The sequence below is a fragment of the Anabrus simplex genome, chromosome 1, assembly GCF_040414725.1.
Source record: "Anabrus simplex isolate iqAnaSimp1 chromosome 1, ASM4041472v1, whole genome shotgun sequence".
NCBI classification, from domain to species: Eukaryota; Metazoa; Arthropoda; class Insecta; order Orthoptera; family Tettigoniidae; genus Anabrus; species Anabrus simplex.
This window is the reverse complement of record NC_090265.1, coordinates 902197288-902220401: the sequence shown is the minus strand read 5'-3', so window position 1 is coordinate 902220401 and position 23114 is coordinate 902197288. Positions and strand designations below refer to the sequence as shown.

Below are 23114 nucleotides of genomic sequence, written 5' to 3'. Positions count from 1 at the left end.
ACAATCTATCTGCAATATGTCCCTTTCCTTGCAGTTCCTTATTCACATCACTGTATATTGCTGTAAAATCACGGAGAAACATTAAATCGCACAGGCAAATAAGGTCCATGAGTTCTGGGAATTCTTCCTTTTTTTCTGTCATGAAGAAGCGAATTTCATCCAAGAGCTCAACAAACCTCTGGGTACTTGCCCGCGACTCAGCCAGCAAACATAATTGTACATTATTAGTCCGCCATATTGAGATTCCACTTCCTGTAACATCTTCGAGAACTGGCAATTATTTGGAGCATGTGCAGATATGAAGTTCACAGTTTTAGTTACCACCGAGAGTACACTTTCAAATGACTCTAAATTTTTCCCATCCAGATTGATCTATGAGTTGTGCAGCGAAACGTTGCTTTTGGAAGATCTCCGCCTACAGCTTACGAAGAAATAGTCTCCGAACACCAGAGGAAAAAGAAAGACATCTGGATTGACTTCTACAGCACAGACGCGATGATGACAAATGACTGGAAGGAAACGATCCACGGCTTTCACTTCAAAGTCTGTTGCACGGATCATTTCTATGAACCATGTGAAGACTGTAGTTGTTCCTTGTGTGGCAAGCTATGCGATCGATACCACATGCAATTTTGTGAGAACCGGTGTATGTCGCTTAAGAAATTCTGCTCGGAAGAGAGTTAATACTGTGCAGACTTAGAATTATCTAAATGAAATTGTAATTTGTAATCAGCTACATATATCAGTATGTATGTTTCTCTATGGCCATTGGCTGCAATAAACATATTATTATTATTATTAAATGACTTCATACCTTCTTTCGCACAAAGGGCTTCCTGGCGTAATAAACAGTGGAACTGTAAAATAGGATGTTTAACTGAGAATTGATCTGCATGTAGGTAGGTTTTGCTGAATTTAAGATGTAAGTTTGTAAAAGCTTCATGCTAAAGATCTAGTCTAGCTTGTTCTTCTGCTTCTGTCTCACTCATGCCATTACATCATCAGCAAAAGCCAGGGCATTAGTTGTTGGATTATTTCTTTTAACTGCTTTTAAAACTTCATCCAATATGATTATGAAGAGGGGTATGTGTTGATTAGATTACCAAACGTTGTTTCTTAGCCATCAGGCATTGACAGCTAAGATCTGCTTTGAGTTGTTCTACAGGAATTGGCTTCCAGCACTCGCGAAATTGTCTACCAAGCTCTTGACTTAACAACTGACCATCATTTACCACCTGCACCAGCTCAGCTTTTGGAACAGACACTGTCAAGAAGTGCCTCATGAACTGAGGGACCAGTAGACATAAAGGGGGATGATGCTTTGAACAATTCCAAAGATCACCAGTGTGACAGAGGGTTGTGTCTGAGGATGGAACTTTTATCTCTCTCTGAAACTGTTTAGGTACCCAATAGCTTCAGCTTATTCAGGTGGCAAACTATATAGTTCAAAAGAGCAAGTTTGAACACAAGGTCGTGTTGGGAGTACTGGGAGCTGGTTCCACATGACTGTCCTTGTGTAGCAAACTCCATACTTGGCACCTGGATTGCGTATATTTGATTCTCTCTCTCTCTCTCTCTTACAAATAACACGTGTAACAGTGGTGAAGGAGAACATGAAAGTTCTACTGCATCTAGTATGTAGTCTGCATAAGATTTTTGAACAGTGCTTTGATTTATTGGAGAGCGAGCTTTGGGAGATTTTGATTTCTAAATCAGCTGAGCAGACAGTAGAATGTACAGACCTTCATTTTCAAGAAGGAACCATAAATCGATTCTTCTGAGAAGTTATAAATCACCACTTTCTCTTTCTGGCCTGAAGAAGATCAATCAATCATCATTAATCTGCATGTAGGTGGCAGATTCCCTAGCAGTCCTTTATGTAGCCTGTTCTTAAATGATTTCAAAGAAGTTGGGGAAATTTATCAAACATTTCCCTTGATAAATTATTCCATTCCCTAATTCCTCTTCAATTTGTCCTCTTGAATTCCAACTTTGTCCTTATTTTATGATCTTTCCTACTTTTAAAACCTCCACTCAAGCTTATTCATCTACTATTGTCATTCCAAGCCATCTCCCCCTTAACAGTTCATCTCCTTACTTCCAAGTTTTCCAAGCCTAAATTTTGCAACATTTTTGTTAACACCACTCTTTTGTGGAAATTATCCAGATACCCAGAACATATCACTGCTTTCCTTTGAATGTATTCCAGTTTTTGTATCAAGTAACCCTGGGGAGGACCATTACACTTGAACTCCACTGTAATTGGGGTTTTACCAGTGACCTACATGCCATTTCCTACATCCTTACTACAACCTCTAAATACCCTCAAAACCATATCAAGAGATCTTTAACCCTTATTTACAATCCCGTTTGTGATCATACAACTCTCAGTGTTCAGAATTTTGCTCCCCCTTGAGAAGTGTTCTACCTCGACCGTAATCAAACCTCCAAACTTGTGATAGTGTGACGGACACTTTACTACCATCAGTTCACTGAAGCATTTTTGCTCTTCTTACAGTAGTGAATGAAGCATTGTGCGAGGACAGATACTGCTAGCGTAGTTCTCAATTGTTTTTATTCCCACAGAGACTCGCAGCTTGCAAGATGTGCATGTTGATTATCATATCCTAACTGAGCCTGTTACTTGTCACAAGGCGTTTTCTTTTCGTCTTTCTGTTGTTCTTTTCTAACATTTGACATAACTTAGTGAGGTCTTAGGAATTCCTTGTAACTTTTTTGTCTTTCCCCCCTTTTCTTTCCCCTCTGCAATATCCTCACAGCCACCTTCATATTCCAAGGGATTGAAACTCTTTTCTTCAATGGCCTGCTTCCTCGCTGGTTGCGTTGATTGCTCAGGCGAGCGACAGAACCTCAGCCTGTGGGAGGTGCTCTTGCTCATGCTGGCAGTCTCGTCAGTTGCTTTGTGTGTGGTAGTGGACTGGTCTGGCACATGTGGATTTTAGGTGTTCCGTAGCTCTAGGGACTTGTCTTCTCTTTTGATGAGTTCATGTCTCTTTCAGCTTATTGAAATCTTGTACATTTTATTTTTTCTTTCATTTTCAGAATTTGTTCATTGAATAGATGATTTGAGTAAAAAAATAAAATAAAAAAATAAAATAAAAGAGGATGCTTGGCAAGTTTTACTACCACTAACTTTATCAGACTCTTCTTGTCGTATTGTCAGTCCAACCTTGTATGGCAATTCATTTATTAATTCACAACTCGTGTGATTTGCAAGGCCTGTTTTTCATGGACTTCCCCTTAATTCATCTGATGTTTTTATTTGTTGTGTAGTCAGAATTCTCCTTTTGCTTCGTTAGTCATAGGACTAGTGACTTCAGCATTAATACTTAAAAACAGATCGAATCTGATTATCTTGTAAAAGATGTGTTCTTCTGTGCTTATATAAAATGTAAGTATTACTTGTGTCTTTCATTAATAGCAATTGATATATTTCATTTATAGCAGCCTACTGGGTGGCCATGATTGTTAAGGTGTCAAGCCTTCATGATCTTTTTTGAGACAAAAATTCTTATGAAAGAAATTGGTTCATAGTTTGGGTTACTGTAATCATTTCCTAGTTCATGAACCATGGGCCATGGCTGAGTTGCTTAGTAACTGGGACTGAGAGTGAGGATACCAGTTGCTGTGGAATGGGAGTGGGCATCTCTGACATATTCTGAGTCATGGCCCTTCAATCAATCAATCAATCAATCAATACTGATCTGCATTTAGGGCAGTCGCCCAGGTGGCAGATTCCCTATCTGTTGCTTTCCTAGCCTTTTCCTAAATGATTTCAAAGAAATTGGAAATTTATTGAACATCTCCCTTGGTAAGTTATTCCAATCCCTAACTCCCCTTCCTATAAATGAATATTTGCCCCAGTTTGTCCTCTTGAATTCCAACTTTATCTTCATATCATGATCTTTCCTACTTTTATAAATGCCATTCAAACCTATTCGTCTACTAATGTCATTCCACGCCATCTCTCCGCTGACAGCTCGGAACATACCACTTAGTCGAGCAGCTGTTCTTCTTTCTCTCAATTCTTCCCAACCCAAACACTGCAACATTTTTGTAACGCTACTCTTTTGTCGGAAATCACCCAGAACAAACCGAGCTGCTTTTCTTTGGATTTTTTCCAGTTCTTGAATCAGGTAATCCTGGTGAGGGTCCCATACACTGGAACCATACTCTAGTTGGGGTCTTACCAGAGACTTATATGCACTCTCCTTTACATCCTTACTACAACCCCTAAACACCCTCATAACCATGTGTAGAGATCGGTACCCTTTATTTACAATCCCATTTATGTGATTACCCCAGTGAAGATCTTTCCTTATATTAACACCTAGATACTTACAATGATCCCCAAAAGGAACTTTCACCCAATCAACGCAGTAATTAAAACTGAGAGGACTTTTCCTATTTGTGAAACTCACAACCTGACTGTTAGCCCCGTTTATCAACATACCATTGCCTGCTGTCCATCTCACAACATTTTCGAGGTCACGTTGCAGTTGCTCACAATCTTGTAACTTATTTATCACTCTATAGAGAATAACATCATCCGCAAAAAGCCTTACCTCCGATTCCACTCCTTTACTCATATCATTTATATATATAAGAAAACATAAAGGTCCGGTAACACTGCCCTGAGGAACTCCCCTCTCAACTATTACAGGGTCAGACAAAGCTTCACCTACTCTAACTCTCTGAGATCTATTTTCTAGAAATATAGCAACCCATTCAGTCACTCTTTTGTCTAGTCCAATTGCACTCATTTTTGCCAGTAGTCTCCCATGATCCACCCTATCAAATGCTTTAGACATGTCAATCGCGATACAGTCCATTTGACCTCCAGAATCCAAGATATCTGCTATATCTTGCTGGAATCCTACAAGTTGAGCTTCAGTGGAATAACCTTTCCTAAAACCGAATTGCCTTCTATCGAACCAGTTATTAATTTCACAAACATGTCTAATATAATCAGAAAGAATGCCTTCCCAAAGCTTACATACAATGCATGTCAAACTTACTGGCCTGTAATTTTCAGCTTTATGTCTATCACCCTTTCCTTTATACACAGGGGCTACTATAGCAACTCTCCATTCATCTGGTATAGCTCCTTCGACCAAACAATAATCAAATAAGTACTTCAGATATGGTACTACATTCCAACCCATTGTCTTTAGTATATCCCCAGAAATCTGATCAATTTCAGCCGCTTTTCTAGTTTTCAACTTTTGTATCTTATTGTAAATGTCATGGTTATCATATGTAAATTTTAATACTTCTTTGGCCTTAGTCTCTTCCTCTATCTCGACATTATCCTTGTAACCAACAATCTTTACATACTGCTGACTGAATACTTCTGCCTTTTGAAGATCCTCACATACACACTCCCCTTGTTCATTAATTATTCCTGGAATGTCCTTCTTGGAACCTGTTTCTGCCTTTAAATACCTATACATACCCTTCCATTTTTCACTAAAATTTGTATGACTGCCAATTATGCTTGCCATCATGTTATCCTTAGCTGCCTTCTTTGCTAGATTCAATTTTCTAGTAAGTTCCTTCAATTTCTCCTTAGTTCCACAGCCATTTCTAACTTTATTTCTTTCCAGTCTGCACCTCCTTCTTAGTCTCTTTATTTCTCTATTATAATAAGGTGGGTCTTTACCATTCCGTACCACCCTTAAAGGTACAAACCTGTTTTCGCATTCCTCAACAATTTCTTTAAACCCATCCCAGAGTCTGTTTACATTTTTATTTACCGTTTTCCACCGATCATAGTTACTTTTTAGAAACTGCCTCATACCTGCTTTATCAGCCATATGGTACTGCCTAACAGTCCTACTTTTAAGACCTTCCTTTCTATCGCATTTATTTTTAACTACCACAAAAACAGCTTCATGATCACTAATACCATCTATTACTTCAGTTTCCCTATAGAGCTCATCTGGTTTTATCAGCACCACATCCAGGATATTTTTCCCTCTGGTTGGTTCCATCACTTTCTGAATCAGCTGTCCTTCCCATATTAACTTATTTGCCATTTGTTGGTCATGCTTGCTGTCGTTCGCATTTCCTTCCCAATTTACATCTGGCAAATTCAGATGTAAATGTAAATGTTCTCAGGCGGCTAGGACAATAGAATCCACCGGTTAGAAGAGAGATTTTTACTGGGACTGCAGTATATGTAAGTAGTGTAGCATCCTGCTTCACAGAATTTTCACCAAGCAGCGAACGTTTTAAGCAGGCCTCGGACCTATGAGAGTAACGGAGCCCTACTTCCATTTGACAGGCAAGAGACTCCTTGGAGACAACTTGGCAAACAAAATGGAATTCAATGGGGAGCTATCAATATTAATGGGGCTTATGGAAGAAAGAAAGTAGAACTGCCTGAGTCAGCAAAGAGCATGCATCTGGATGTGTTAGGGGTTAATGATATTCGGGTAAGGGGAGATAACGAGGAAGAGAATATAGGAGATTATAAAGTCTTCTTGGTGGGTATTAAAAATGGAAGGGCAAAGTATAGTGTAAGGCTGTTCATCAGGACTACTACTACACGCAACATAGTTTCTGTTAGTCAGGTAAACGAGCGAATGATATGGGTAGATTTGGCAGTTCGAGGAGAATTGTCTCAGTATATTCAGTATGTCAGGGTGCAGATGAGGATGAAGTAAACAAGTTTTATGAAGCACTGAGTGACATCATAGTCAGGATCAACAGCAAGGATAGGATAGTGATAATGGGCAATTTCAATGCGAGAGTTGGAAATAGAACTGAAGGATGTGAGAAGGTAATGGGTAAATGTGGGGAAAATATGGAAGCTAATAGGAATGGGAAGCGCTTAATGGACTTTTGTGCTAGTATAGGATTAGCAGTTACGAATACATTCTTCAAGCATAAGGCTATTAACTGCTACACATAGCAGGTAGGGGTACCAGATTTATAATAGACAACATCATAACCAACTTTGAATTGAGGAAATCTGTTAGGAATATGCAGGTATTCAGGGGATTTTTTTATGATACAGACCAATGTCTCCAATGTCTGATCTGTTGTGAACTAAATATCTCTAGGTCTAGTATAGAGAAAGTGAAATCTGTCTGCTGTTAAATAGGGTGTAAGGGTAGAAAAGCTCCAGGATGAGTAAATTAGACAGAAGTGATTAATGAATAATTCCAAACAATGCACAGCAGCAGGTTCAGGATATAGAAGGAGAATGGGTGATATGCAGTACTAGAAACAGCAAGAAAATGCTTAGGAACAATTGTGTGTAAAGATGGAATAAAAGTGAACAAGTTAGTGCAATCCGCCATTGTCCGGTCCCAAGTCCGGAATGAGAAAGGAGGAGGGTTTGCTGGTCTGGCACCCAGCTGTAAAATTGCCAACGCCGAGTGTTGGGCGGCGGGAAATAACCTGACTCCCTAAGGGGGCCAACGGCTTCGGGCGAATGAGCCCCTTTGGGTGGGGTGATGGTCCCCACAGTGGAGGAAATGCCACTGGAATCCATTACGCAGCGTCTGTTCTCCAGGTTAGGGGCGGCTGCACAAGGCGTCTGTACTCCAGAGGAGCGGCCTCATTATCACCTCACTGGATCACATCCAGAGTTGTAATTCGGGACCTAGTCCCACACAGGTGACACCTTGACAGTCAACCATGGAAGGTCTTTTAAGGAATACTCCACCGGCTGAACCAAGAGTTCAGAGAAGGCAGCATTCGGATACGGTGGGCTGCCACCTGAAAGATACCGTGAAGTCGGAGGCACGGAAATACCCCAGTACTACATACACGAATGAGACAAAATCAAGAATCAAACCAAAACAGATAACATACTTCTCTACACACAACATAAACTCACTCATGCAAACCGGTAAACTAAAAGTGATCACCGACATAATGGACCAACACAAAATTCTTATCATGGGATTACAGGAAATTAGAAACACTGACCAGGATGCCTTGGAATCTCAAGGGTACAGACTTTATAAAGGTATACCCGGGAAGAGAGTGATGAAGAATGTCCCACAATTTGGAACAGGATTTTTGGTCAGCCTTAAAATAATAAACTCAGTTCAAGAATTCAGATCACAGTCTCCACGACTCTCAACGCTCACCTTAAAGGCATCTAATAAAATCTATACTATAATAAATGCCCATGCTCCCACTAATGATAAAAACAACTCCTCAAAAGACCAGGAGGAAACAGGAGAATTTTGGGACCTATTGGACCAGACCATAGATAACATCCCCAAACACCATATAAAATTATTAATAGGCGACTTCAACGCTCAACTAGGCAGAGAAAGAAAATACCGTGACATCATCGGAAAATGGCCAGCACACAAGAAAACAAATAAAAATGGAGAGAGACTAGTTGACCTGTGTAGAAACCATAATTTAATCTCAAAATCTACATGTTTTAAGAGGAAACCTCAAAAACTCAAAACATGGAAACACCCTGACTACACTAAAGGAGAATGGCAACTGGACCACGTCTGCATGGACAAATACCACCACAAAGAGATCTATAACGTCAGAGTCCTCCGAGGAATAGACACAGGTTCAGATCACTACGTAGTTAAAATTAAAATTAAACTCACTCCCCAGAGGAGACAACAAAAGCAAGCCCTTAAAACTAAAAGAAAAATAGATCCTACCCAGCTAATCAACAACAAAAATTACCAGAAAGCAACTGAAAAAATAAAAATCACAGACAAACTTGAAGACTTAGTACACAACCTTAAACAAATTGCAGAAGACCTAGCTCCAATTAAACCACGTAAAAAACACCAATGGTGGAACAGTGAATGTGATGAAACAGTGGAGAAAAGACATCAGGCATGGCTATTACATCAGTCCCAAAAGACAGAAATATCCTATCAAAAGCTAGTAAAACAGAGAAAAGAAACTACCCAAGTCTTAAGAAGAATAAAAAGACAACATCATAAGGACACCCTGCAGTTAATTGAAGAACAGTTCAGTAAAACTAAATCAAGGGACTACTACAAAACCTTCAGAAAGCAGCTCCAAAAATATGAACCCCCGACCCTACTGATGAAGGATGAAGATGGTAAGCTGGCCCATAACAATAAAGACAATGCAGAAATTCTGGCTAAACATTTCAACAAGCTTTTAAATTGTGAGGAACCTACAGAACTCCTTCATTTGGACACCAACACCCCCATAAAAACATCACCAGAAAACATCAATCCCCCCACAATAAAGGAAGTCTACCAAGCTCTGAATAAATTAAAAAACTACAAAGCGCCAGGAGAAGATCAGACCTTTGCGGAAATCTGGAAATATGCAGGAACCTCAGCAAAAGTTGCCCTCCATCAACAACTTGTCTCTATTTGGATTAAAGAAGAACTACCAGAACACTGGACAACAGCCCTCATTCATCCTCTGCACAAAAAAGGGGACAAAACCGACCCTAATAACTACAGGGGAATCTCTCTCCTAGACATAACATACAAAATATTTTCAATAATCATCCTTAATAGGATAAGTTTACAACTTGAGAAAGAACTAGGAGAATATCAAGGAGGTTTCAGACCCTGGAGGAGCTGTCCTGATCAGATCATGAGTCTTAAGTTGATAATGGACTATAACAGGAGAAGAAACAGAGATATGGTGATAACATTTGTAGATTTCAAGAAAGCTTATGATTGCATCCATAGAGAATCTCTGTTTAAAATTTTAAGACACCTTGGACTACACCCCAAATTAATAAACATGATAAAATTGACTCTCACCAATACCAAGTCAAAAGTGAAGTTTAGGGGTGAAACATCAGAGACATTTGAAATTAAAACTGGACTACGGCAGGGAGATGGGCTCTCACCACTATTATTTAACTGTGCTCTAGAAATGGTAATGAGGGAATGGTTTAGAAAATGTCCCCCCAAAATAAAGATTGGCCGAAAAATCAAAACAAATTGCCTGGGTTTTGCTGACGATTTAGCATTACTAGCAGTGGACATAAAAGAAGCAAAAACCCAGATATCAGAACTTCAAAACATTGCAAATAAAATTGGCCTCAAAATATCATTTGAAAAAACAGAAATTATGCCCCAAAAACCAACACAGCTAAAAGAAGTCACCATAAATGGTAATAAAATCAAAATAGTAACTCAGTTTAAATATCTTGGAGAAGTAATAACACATAACTTAAATGAAAAAATCTCAATCCAAGTAAGAACAAATAGATTACCTAAAGCACAAAAATTAACATGGGATATCTACAAAAAGAAATGTCTATCAATAAATACAAAAATAAAACACTACAACACAGTTATAAAACCGGAAGCTACATATGCAGCAGAAACACTCTTTTACCTGAATAAACAATCAAAGACTGACAGACTTCAGAAAATTGAAAGGAGGATTGGAAGAACCTGTATCAACAAAAAATATCAGAAAGATGGACAGTGGCGGTTAATACCTAACAAAGTCGTGTACAAAGAGCTAGAACCCATTACAGATACTATGCGTAAGAGGAGACTGGGATTCTTTGGACATATCATGAGGATGCAGGACTCGAGACTTCTGAAACAACTAGTACAACACAATCTCGTCTCAAAAAATACCACAACAGGATGTAAATGGATCAGAGAAGTAAGAGAGGATCTGAAGGAAATAGGTCTTACAACAGAAGACACCAAAAATAAGATAAAATTGAATACAAAACTCAAGAATACAAACCTCCGCTTTACCCTTACACAAAACAAACCAACAACACGCACATTTTCAACTGAGGAAAGGGCACGAAGATCGGAGCGTCTGAAGAAGTACTGGGAGGACCGCAAAGCCCGAACAATCCCTTCAAAGAGACCTGAACGACGGACTGACTAAAGTGATCCTATGTGGTCATAAAAGAAGAAGAAGAAGAAGAAGAAGAAGAATGAAGTGAGAGCAGCTTGTAAACATAAAAAGAAGACGTGTCAGAAATGGCTTGAAACAAGGACCGATGCAGATGGGGAATTGTACATAGGTGAAATAAACACAGCAAAACAAATAATTGCTGTATTCAAGAAGTCATCTTGGGAAGATTTCAATAATAACCTGGAGAGGCTAGGTCAAGTGGCACTGAAACCTTTCTGGACAGCAGTAACAAATCTTAGAAAGGGAGGGGAAAAAGGAAATGAATAGTGTTTTGAGAAAATAGAGTGAAATAATAGATCCCAGAAGAATCACTGGACAGGTGGAAGGAATATTTTGAAAATCTTGTCAGTGTAAAAGGATTCTTGTTGACATTGCAAACAAACAAGCTCATGGGGAGAAGGGCAGTGATGTTGATGAAATTATGCATAAGAAAGTGGTAAGGCCAGGTTGAGTGGCTCAGACAGTTGAGGCGCTGCCTTTCTGACCCTATCTTGGCAGGTTCAATCCTGGTTCAGTCCAAGTTGTATTTGAAGATGCTCAAATATGTCAGCCTCACTTCAGTAGATTTTTGGTGTATAAAAGAACTACTGCAGGAATAAATTTTGGCATCTCAGCTTCCCTGAAAAGCGTAAAAGTAGTTAGTGGTACTTAAAAACCAATAACATTATATTGGAAGTGAAAAGGGTGGTAAATAAACTCCAGTGTCATAAAGTAGCAGGAATAGATGAAATTAGACCTAAAATTGTGAAATATAGTGGGAAGGCAGGGTTGAAATAGCTTCAAAGAGTAATAAGATTAGCATGGAATGTTAGTAAGGTACCTTGTGATTGGACGAAAGCTGTAATTGTACCTATCTGTAAGCAAGGGAACAGGAAGGATTGCAACCATTGTCGAGGTATTTCATTGATTAGTATATGAGGCAAGGTGTTCACTGGCATTTAGGAAGGGAGGATGCAGTAAGTGGTTGAAAGTATGTTAGATGGAAACCAGTGTGGTTTCAGACTACAGATGAGCTGTCAGGATCAGATTTTCAGTATGTGCCAGGTAATTGAAAAGAGCTACGAGAGGAATAGACAGCTCCTGGATGAAACTATATTTACACCAGTCTGTTTTCAGACCAACTTTGCTTTATGGGACTGAAAGTTGGGAGGACTAATTATAAGTTAAAGTTAGAAGTAACAGCCATGAAATTAACAAGAACGATTGCTGATAGAGCAACAGGGAGGGACTAGTTAGGTGGAAATGTAGTAAGCAGTTTGGCCTATGCCGACAACTTGGTCTTAATGGCAGATTGTGCTGAAAGCTTGCAGTCTAACATCTTGGAACCCAAAAATAGGTGCAATCAGTATGATATGGGAACAATGACAAGAAGGTACTCAGAATGAGGAGATAAAGTCCAAGTTAGGAATTTATTGATGACTCTGTACGCTTAAACCGGTTTCGGTGTTGGTGTCATGTGAGGCAAATGGAGGAGGATGGATTACCTAAGAGATAATGGGATTCAGTCATGGAAGGTAAGAGAAGTAGAGGAAGACCTAGACAATGATGGTTAGATTCAGATAGGACTAAAGGAGGCCACAGAACTAGTTACAAATAGAGGATTGTGGCAGCATTTAGTAGACTCGCAGAGGCTTACAGACTTAACACTGAAAGACAATACAGTCTATAATGAAGTATGTATGTATGTATGTATGTATGTATGTATGTATGTATGTATGTATGTATGTATGTATGTAAGAAACTTTCTTATGATCCACCAATTTAATACACTTGAACTATTCAGTTACATGAAATAGTTTTTTTGAAGTTAGTACATGTTTCAATCTTTATGGGATAAACTATTTAGTGTAATGGAATAGTTGAATAGTATTGAATAGGTGGGCATGTTTTAAGAATGTTTCTTTTGTAAATTCTCTTTGTGAATTGTAAGTCAATACGGAACATAAAATGAAATTCATTTTTTTGTTTGTTGTAATCTTTATGATCTGACACCATGGATAGTCAGTTCAAGTCCCATTGCTGGATTTTTCTTCACCAACAGTATGTGCTGTACTGAGTGATGGTAAATGATGCTGTCAATGGCACTTGTCCATTTCATGGGGTCTTTTAACTTGAGCATACCCTTTGGTATTTGGCAGGAGTAGGCTATACTCATCAACAGGTTTTCAGCCTTTCCCTTCATCATCATCATCATCATCATGTCCGGCGCCATGCCTAAATGGTTAGGGTGCTAGCCTTTGGTCACAGGGGTTCCGGGTTCGATTCCTGGCAGGGTCGGGAATTTTAACCATAATTTGTTAATCAAGAGACCTGCACCAGGCCTCTGCAGAGGGCGCATGACATTGTGTGTATCATTATCATCATCATCATTATCATCATCATCATAGTTATCATCATCCCCATCCCCACACAGTCTACACAACACACAACATGCTGCTGTTACACTGAGCACAGAAACATACACACTGAGTGATGACCTTCAACTCTGTGGTTGTATATTATTATTTATTATTTACATATTTTACACCCACATTGGAGCACTGAAATCAATACATTTGACTTAATTTCTTATTTTTCTTCTCCCAGAACTTTTTCATCCTCTCCGACCTGGAAGCCCTTTGTGTGTCCGATATAGTATATTGTTTCCGTTCAACTGTTTTTAGTTTGAGACTTATGCTTTTGTTCTTCAAAATCCTCTTCTCTTTTCTGTCTTTGATTTGTTGCTGAGTTATACCCAATTCTTCCAAATCATCCTGAACTTCTTTGAACCAATTATTATTGATTTTATTTTTCAAAAAGTAATCAAATAGTTGTTTCAGTATTCTGGTGTCTGGTAATCTTGATATGTGACAGAAAAAGGAAATTCTTCTTTTACGCATTGTAGATATTATTGATTCACATTCACGATAGACATTGTTAGGCAACAATCTCCACTGTCCATGAACTTGGTGTTTTTTATTAATAATTGTTCTAAGAATTCTTCTATCAGTTTTCTGTCATTTGTCTGTTGTAGATTTTACATTTAATTTGAATAAAGTTTCACTAGCATACGTTGCCTCTGGTTTAACTATGGAATTATAGTGTTTCAGCTTAGCATTTATCGAAAGAATTTTTTTTTTTAGGTTGGCCAGGTAAGTCTTTGTGCTTGTTTAAATTTAGTTGTTCTGTGTTCTATTGCTTCTTTTTCATTTGTGTTCCATGTTCTTATTTCCTCAAGATATTTGAATTTCTGAACAATTTTAATCTCTTTATTACTGTTCAGTTGAATAACTGGTAAATCAACTTTAAAAGTTGGCATCATTTCTGTTTTTTCAAATGAAATTTGTAATCCCATTTTTTTTGGCTATAATTTCTAGTTGTTCAGTTTGAAATTTAGCCTCTTCTGTTGTATTTGCAATTAATGCTAAATCATCCGCAAAAGCAAGGCAGTTGAGTTTAATACTTCTACTGATCTTGATAGTTGTTTGGCATTTCTTGTTCCATTCACACATAACTTTCTTCAGTGCACAATTAAATAACAATGGTGAAAGTCCATCTCCTTGTCGAAGTCCAGTTCTTATAGTGAATGATTCTAATAATTCACCTCTAAATTTAACTTTTGCCTTTGTATTTTTAAAAGTCATACTAATGAGGTTAACAAGTTTTTTGGGGTAATCCAAATTCTTTAAGGCTTTTTAATAATGAGTCACGATGAATACTGTCATATGCTTTTTTAAAATCTACAAACGTGATGACTAGACCCTTACTTCGAACTCTTTGGTGCTTCATTATCCATTTTAAACTAATGATTTGATCTGGACAGCTTCTACCTGGTCGAAATCCTCCCTGATATTCTCCAAGTTCTTGGTCGAGTTGTTCTTGGATGCTTGTGTATATAATCTTGGATAAAATCTTGTATGTAATATCAAGCAAGGATATCCTCTGATAATTTTTGGATCGGAGCGATCACCTTTCTTATGCAGCGGGTGGATTATCGCTGTATTCCATTCCTCGGGAAGCTTCTCCGTGTTCCAAGGTTTTTAATAGTCTGATCATTAGCATTCTTCCATATTTCTGCTACTATTTGATTCTCTCCTGCTGCTTTGTAGAACTGTATAATTTTAAAAATTAAGATTTTTGTCAATGTTGCCAGTGCACTTGGTGCATAGTATAGGGTAGTGGTGATTGTAAGTCCATTTCTATTACAATTTGTAAAATGTTTATATAGGATGTAACAAGATAGAATAACCAAACTTTCAGGACACATTCCTGAAATGTAGTAGAAGAAGAAAGTACGTTATATGGACATGGATCTGGAAATGCTTTATTTCCATGTTGTAACTACAACTCTACATAGTACCCATTGGCCCACATGACGAGCTATGGTCACACGCAGTGTAAGCATGAATTAAACGATGAGCTCAGCTCGCAATGACGCAGTGCCTTGCTTATCTTCGTACATCAGATTCCCTTTTCAATATAATTTCTAACAACACACACTGTAAGGAACTAGAGGCATGTGCTGTTGGTAAACAATGCTGTCTGTATTTCTGTGTGACACTGGGATTGTTGAATAATAGTTTATTTTCATCAGTATTCAGTATTTATTTTGCATTAGAACCAGTTTCGCGGCAATGACGACGAGAGATTGAAAACGCTTGTAGACATTGTTTTAGATGGCAGTTACGGCAATAATGATGTTTTGGAAAATGAATCTGAGTTTGTGATAGTGACAACAACAGTGAAAGTTAGTGAAGTGAGCAGACTGTTGAAGATAGGAGAGTGCCTCACAAGGCTTTTTCAAACGCATGCGGCTGGTGACACAAAAGAATCCTAGTGATTGGAAATTGGAGGAAAAAGACAATAATGCTGATATATATCCATTTTGTGGATACAGAAGTGTTTCAGAAATTCTTAGGAAAAGTGTGTAGTCCACCCACCGTCCAAAATTGCGATGTTTCTAGAGTACATGGATCCGCTCTTTTTGACATTATTTCAAATAAAACATTTGTAGCACAGCCAGCAGTCACTCAAGGAAAGAAGTCATAACCTTAATGGCATGAATGCAACATTTGAGTAAATTATCTGCATTAATTTTTATTTTATGCATGTTTTTGTGTAACAGGTATGCTCAAATTACGGGCATGCAAATTAAATCTGATTCCACTGTCAACAGTGTGGCTATTTATTGTGACTTGAAGGGGTTAATCATGGGAACTGCACAGGAACAGAATGTAAGAAAGAGTTTTGTGTGGTATGCTAGTATGTCCTGTTCCTGTGCATTTCCCATGATTAATGTAATATGTAGAAATGAATTAAATTAATTCTAACATGGAATTAAGCATTTCTGGACCCATGTCCATTTATCTTTTGTTTCAGAGTAACTCTCTTATATTTTCTTCTTCTACATGTGAGGAATGTATCGTGAAAATTTGTCCGTTTCTTGTTGATACACCTTGTATGTATATGTTGCTAATTTCCAAAAGGGTTGACTGTGCTGACATGGTTTATTTTTTTAATACTTTTTTCTCAATAAGTGACACATTTCTTCTCTTCCTCTCTCATGGTTTTTGCATTTTAATTTCTAATATAATTTGGAAGTAAGAAATGTGAGTGAGACAGTTCACTTCAATAACATTTCAATGGAAATATGTTAATTACTTTAATTATTTATATTTTTTGAAGTCGTCAACATTTATAAATACTCCAACGAAATTTTGGTCTACATGGGTATATTACTAGTAGACTATTAATTCTTGTCTTTTTAAATTGTATTTTATAATATTTGTATTTTTTGATAGTAATTGTCATACTGAATCAGATTTCTTTGTTTTTGATGTGTAGGACAAAATTGTTGCTACTGTGCAAGTGTGGGCCTGTGCAGCAGTTTGTGCGGCGTGTGGACTACCTCTTTTACCAAAATCTAGTCGAAGTTTTAATCCCAGATGTGCTGAGACCTATCCCCAGTTCGCTGACTCAGGCCATCCGTAACTTCGCAAAAGGACTCGAATCTTGGCTTTCGTCGGCTATGACTGATTGTCCTCAAGAAATGGTAATGATAAAAGTTTCTGCTGTGAGTGCCTTTGCTCAGACCCTCCGTCGCTATACGTCCTTAAACCACCTAGCACAAGCTGCGCGTGCTGTACTTCAGAATTCTTCACAGATTACTCAGATGCTGGTTGATTTGAATCGAGTGGACTTCCACAATGTGCAGGAACAGGTAAGGTTGGATCATCATCATCATCATCATCATCATGAGCTTAATACAGTACATGTTGTAAAATCAACAGCGTAATATTTTAATCATTTTCAGTCGGTAAACAACTTTAAGAAAGTGAAAACTCTTACTTAAGGGATCAGCAACAGTGAATCAAAGAATGAGAATGATGTAGTGTGACGAGAACTCATCTATGTATCTAATTCCAGCATAAATAGTGAGTTACTGGGAGAAGAACAAGACGGCTGTGATGATAATCGAGTGAAAATTCCTATAGTAGAATTAACTGATTGCTTATATATTTTATGTTTAATGAAAATTAATGTGCAGTGGAACCTTGGATTGCGAGCATAATTCGTTCCGGCAACATGCTTATCCAGAGGGCTCTTATATCAAAGCAAATTTTCCGACAAACAATTGAAACGCAGATAATCAGCCAAAACACAAACATATTTATTCGCATAAAATTTCTAAAACAATATATAACGTAAAACAAATTAAACTGCACTTTACCTTACAATAAAATCATTGTTGGTGTGAGGGAGACGAGAGATGACATGAGAAGAGTTACCGTGTAACACGAATTTCACTAACAGAATCACTGCTATCTATTGGCTCACAGGAATGGGTTTTTTTTTTCATGCAACTTTAATGAGGAACCTGCCCAATAACTTGCTTTTGCCTCTTTTTGAGGATTTCACAAAAATGTGGCATTGCATTGTCATTGAACAGATTCATCGCTCACACTGCTACAGCCTTATTCGGGTGGTATATTTCTACAAAATTTTGCACCGTTTCCCACATATTGCACATCTCCCGAATCACAGTTGAAGTGAGAGATTCCATTGACTTTTCCTCCTCCTCTTGCCGGACAAGATCTTCTCCATAACCTCCTCCTGTTGTTCGCGATGCACGTCCATCAGTTCGTTGGTGGTCACTTCCTGGCTATGTTCTTCCACCAGCTCTTGAATGCGTACGTCATTCACCTCCAGCCCTATGGTCTGCCGTAAGGACACAATTTTATCGACAATGAGCGGTCCATTGTCACCAGCAATCCCCTCAAAGTCACATCCAGGAACACAGTCAGGCCACAGCTTTCCCCAAGCGGAAGCGAGAGTTCTCTTGGTGACCTCATCCCAGGCTTTATCGATGATCTTCAGGGAGTTCACGACGTGGAAATGATTTCTCCAAAACTCTCGGAAGGTAAGGTTTGTTCTTTCGGACACTTTGCTGACATAGTGCTTTGGTGTATAGCTTCTTGGAGTTCGAAATGACTTGCTGATCCATAGGCTGGAGTAGTGGAGTAGTGTTGGGAGGAAGGAACTCAACCTTAATGAACTTGAATTCCTCCAGTAAGTCGTCCTCCTCAAGGCCTGGAGGATGAGCAGGAGCATTGTCTATAACCAGCAAGAAGAGCGGCAGATTATTTTCTGAAAGGTGTTTTTTCACTAGAGGACTTATCACGGAGCGTAACTTAATGTGCTCATCTATGCAGGAGGAAGAGAGGAATAGTTGTGGAACGTAAAGTGACATAATATATAAGTAGTTTTTCATGAAAAATAACCAGAAAAGGAATAAATTGTTTCCTATAAGCTTCTAAATATTTTTCTTATTTTTCGGAACAAAATGAATAAAATGTATCTTTTTCCAACTTTTGAAATCACACACACAGATGAACCGGCAGCAACGAATCCTCAGTTAGCAAGAAATTTTCAAACACAACTGGAAAGCATCGAAAAGGAAGCCGAAGGAGCACCATGCGTTTGTATGTCGAGTGCTGCAATGGCATGTATTGGAGGGTATTTGGTAAGAGTTGTCGAAGACCACATGCCATGTCAAGTGTGTGTTGATAGAATTAGTAGTATCCAGAGTCCATCTCCACTAACATCATTAATATACACTGACTGACAGAGCAAATGCAACACCAAGAAGGAGTGGTCAGACCTTTATGCCAATTGCAGGGTAGACTGACGTCACTGAGGTATGCTCATGATGTGAAATGCGCCGCAGTGCTGCGCACGTAGCGAACGATAAATGGGACACGGCGTTGGCGAATGGCCCATTTCGTACCGTGATTTCTCAGCCGACAGTCATTGTAGAACGTGTTGTCGTGTGCCACAGGACACGTGTATAGCTAAGAATGCCAGGCCGCCGTCAACGGAGGCATTTCCAGCAGACAGACGACTTTACGAGGGGTATGGTGATCGGGCTAAGAAGGGCAGGTTGGTCGCTTCGTCAAATTGCAGCCGATACCCATAGGGATGTGTCCACGGTGCAGCGCCTGTGACGAAGATGGTTGGCGCAGTGACATGTGGCACGTGCGAGGGGTCCAGGCGCAGCCCAAGTGACGTCAGCACGCGAGGATCGGCGCATCCGCCGCCAAGCGGTGGCAGCCCCGCACGCCACGTCAACCGCCATTCTTCACCATGTGCAAGACACCCTGGCTGTTCCAATATCGACCAGAACAATTTCCCGTCGATTGGTTGAAGGAGGCCTGCACTCCCGGCGTCCGCTCAGAAGACTACCATTGACTCCACAGCATAGACGTGCACGCCTGGCATGGTGCCAGGCTAGAGCGACTTGGATGAGGGAATGGCGGAACGTCGTGTTCTCCGATGAGTCATGCTTCTGTTCTGTCAGTGATGGTCACCGCAGACGCGTGTGGCGTCGGCGTGGAGAAAGGTCAAATTCGGCCGTAACTGTGGAGCGCCCTACCGCTAAACAGTGCGGCATCATGGTTTGGGGCGCTATTGCGTATGATTCCACGTCACCTCTAGTGCGTATTCAAGGCACGTTAAATGCCCACCGCTACGTGCAGCATGTGCTGCGGCCGGTGGCACTCCCGTACCTTCAGGGGCTGCCCAATGCTCTGTTTCAGCAGGATAATGCCCGCCCACACACTGCTCGCATCTCCCAACAGGCTCTACGAGGTGTACAGATGCTTCCGTGGCCAGTGTACTCTCCGGATCTCTCACCAATCGAACACGTGTGGGATCTCATTGGACGCCGTTTGCAAACTCCGCCCCAGCCTTGTACGGACGACCAACTGTGGCAAATGGTTGACAGAGAATGGAGAACCATCCCTCAGGACACCATCCGCACTCTTATTGACTCTGTACCTCGACGTGTTTCTGCGTGCATCGCCGCTCGCGGTGGTCCTACATCCTACTGAGTCGATGCCGTGTGCATTGTGTAACCTGCATATCGGTTTGAAATAAACATCAATTATTCGTCCATGCCGTCTCTGTTTTTTCCCCAACTTTCATCCCTTTCGAACCACTCCTTCTAGGTGTTGCATTTGCTCTGTCAGTCAGTGTAAATCAAAGACAGAGGTGGTCTCAGGTATCCAAAGCCAAGTTTTGTTTCACTGCTGATGAAATTGGGGCAAGTAACGGACGCGGGCCGTCCAGAAATAGCACAAACATTAACTGAAATACTATTGCCACATGTTGCAAAAAATCGTATTATACAGTGTGGGAAAAGTTATCATACTGAGGAACTAAGCAGAATAATACTGCAGATGATTCTGTGCCCCTCTGTCACTTGACTACGCTAATGACATGACAGATGAGTATCGCCAAGAATACTTCTTGAGAAGACAATTTATGAGAAGAAAATGTCAAGGAAAATGGTTGAAGTCATTCCTTTTTCACTGAAAATCTGTGGTGCGGTAGTAAAAATATCTAGTGCAGACCTTATATCCTTTAAAATGCCAGACATAAATTTCGACAGTTATGTGTGTTATCTGAAATGAAAATGCACAGCTGAATTGAACTCGTAGGGGTAAAAGATGAGCATTTATTATTTTCTACTTAATTCTGCTCAGTAACATATATAATATACAGGAAGTATAGGTTTTTTTTTTTTTTTTTTTTTTTTTTGCTAGGGGCTTTACGTCGCACCGACACAGATAGGTCTTATGGCGACGATGGGATAGGAAAGGCCTAGGAGTTGGAAGGAAGCGGCCGTGGCCTTAATTAAGGTACAGCCCCAGCATTTGCCTGGTGTGAAAATGGGAAACCACGGAAAACCATCTTCAGGGCTGCCGATAGTGGGATTCGAACCTACTATCTCCCGGATGCAAACTCACAGCCGCGCGCCTCTACGCGCACGGCCAACTCGCCCGGTAGGAAGTACAGTGTAGGGGTAAATTTGTGCTGGTTTTAACTCCCGTTAGCAATGCTAGTGAGTGCTGATGTGAGGTGGTATACTAGCGCTTCAGTGGTCAAGACGTGCACTGTCAGGTGCACACTGTTTCTGAAGAGAGCACTGCGAGTGAGCAGGCTTTGTATTCCTTGTAGGCTCAGCTTGGAGGTGTAGTCGAAGTCTGAAGGCATACTTACACCGAGGAGGCAAAAAGAAAATTACATGTTTTAAAATATATACCAAATGGGAGGTGTTCCAAAAATAGGTTCAAAGAAGAAAAGCACTTCAGGAGGGGATTAAATCCCCTCGTATCCACTAAATCATCCTGGATCCATGTTATACGGAGGTTTCACAGCGAACCGTGAAATGAGCGTCCAGTCACTCCCCATGTTCTTAGCAGACAGACTCTTTGGTTGCTTCAGTAACAAGAAGCTGGCTAGTCTCGCTAGGGGAAGATGCGCTAGAGAGCTGCACAGTAGGTTACAGCTAGGCAAGGAAATACGATCTACCTCCGGTAGAGTGCAGTAGCTGACAAAGGCTTACAGTCAAAACATACCTTCAGGTAGGCGCATAAGTAAGTTTCAAATGAGTAGCACCACATACTCCAACGTAGAAAAAAGGGAGCAGTTCATGATTTTAAATCATTTTAAAGATAATATAAGTCCACATCTCGCAGGAAGACACCAGAAATTAATTTCGATGGAAATAGGTTCCAATACGAAAATGTCAATCAAGGGAACTATTTTGCTAGTTCTGTCTTAAGAAGGTCGAATTAAGAAGAACAAGCCCACATACATGGTATTCATAGATCTAGAAAAGGCATTTGATAATGTTGATTGGACCACGCTATTTGAGATTCTGAAGGTGATTGGGATCAGATACCGAGAAAGAAAAATTATCTACAATCTGTATAAAAATCAGTCTGCAGTGATGAAAATCGAAGGCTAAGAAGCTGCAATCCAGAATGGAGTGAGGCAAGTCAAGGCTGTCTATTAACATATACATACTGTATCAAATTCCACGTTGTTAATACCCAGTTTTTCCCAATCATCCCACATAGGTCCCTCATCAACAAAGTCAATGTATTTGAAACTTTCATTGTAGTTACACTTCTGGAAATGGTTACGAATTGTGACTAGTGAGATCTGATGCCAAGCTGACAATATGAAATTAATTGCCTGCGGGACATATATTTTCATTTCTGCTCTCCTTCCATTGTCCATGAAACACATGGCTCTTTGCACTAGCTGCTTCCTGTAACACTGCTTTAATAATGCCTGTATCTAGAGGTTACAGTATGTTAGTGGTATTTGGGGGAAAGAACATCAATCTTTATCTTGTGAAGGAATGGAAGGTTCTTTGGATGGGCAGAATAGTTGTCTATAAACAGAATTATCTTCCTCTCCTGAGTCCCCATGGAAGCGTCTAGCCCATGAAAAAATCCTACAAAAATGTCAGTAGTCGCCCAAGCTTTAGTGTTGGAAAAATATTGAACTGGTAACTTATGAATATTTTTGAAACACTTGGGTTTCTGAAACTTTTCTATAACAATAGGCTCATGCTTCTTGGATCCATCACTGTTACAACACAAAAGAACAGTCATGCTAGTTTTGCTCTTTTCCCACCATAACACAACTCTCCTCTGACTGCTAGTGTATGGTTGGGAAGACAATTGTAAAAGAGACCTGTTTCATCTGCATTATAAATGTCTTGGGGTTTGTATCCCTCGAGCAGCACCAGTAGGTTTTCAACCACAATTCTGTATCTGACGTATCTACATCAGCACACTTGCCTGTTAGTTTCCAGTGGCTTTGAAAATTGTAAGGACACCTTATAAATGTAGATGGTATCTGTCCTTATACTTTTCTAATATCAA

At 39.7% G+C, this 23114-nt stretch overlaps 1 protein-coding gene across 5 annotated transcripts in view; it reads left to right on the top strand.

The window, feature by feature from the left end:
* The window catches only part of Rfx (regulatory transcription factor Rfx), a 560573-nt gene that overhangs the window by 472898 nt on the left and 64561 nt on the right, over positions 1 to 23114 (top strand). For all 5 annotated transcript variants that reach the window (XM_067136615.2, XM_067136614.2, XM_067136617.2 and 2 more), the window contains one exon: positions 16720 to 17095. In XM_067136615.2, coding sequence (XP_066992716.1) covers positions 16720 to 17095 — 376 coding nt within the window. The remainder of the gene's footprint in view (positions 1 to 16719; positions 17096 to 23114) is intronic.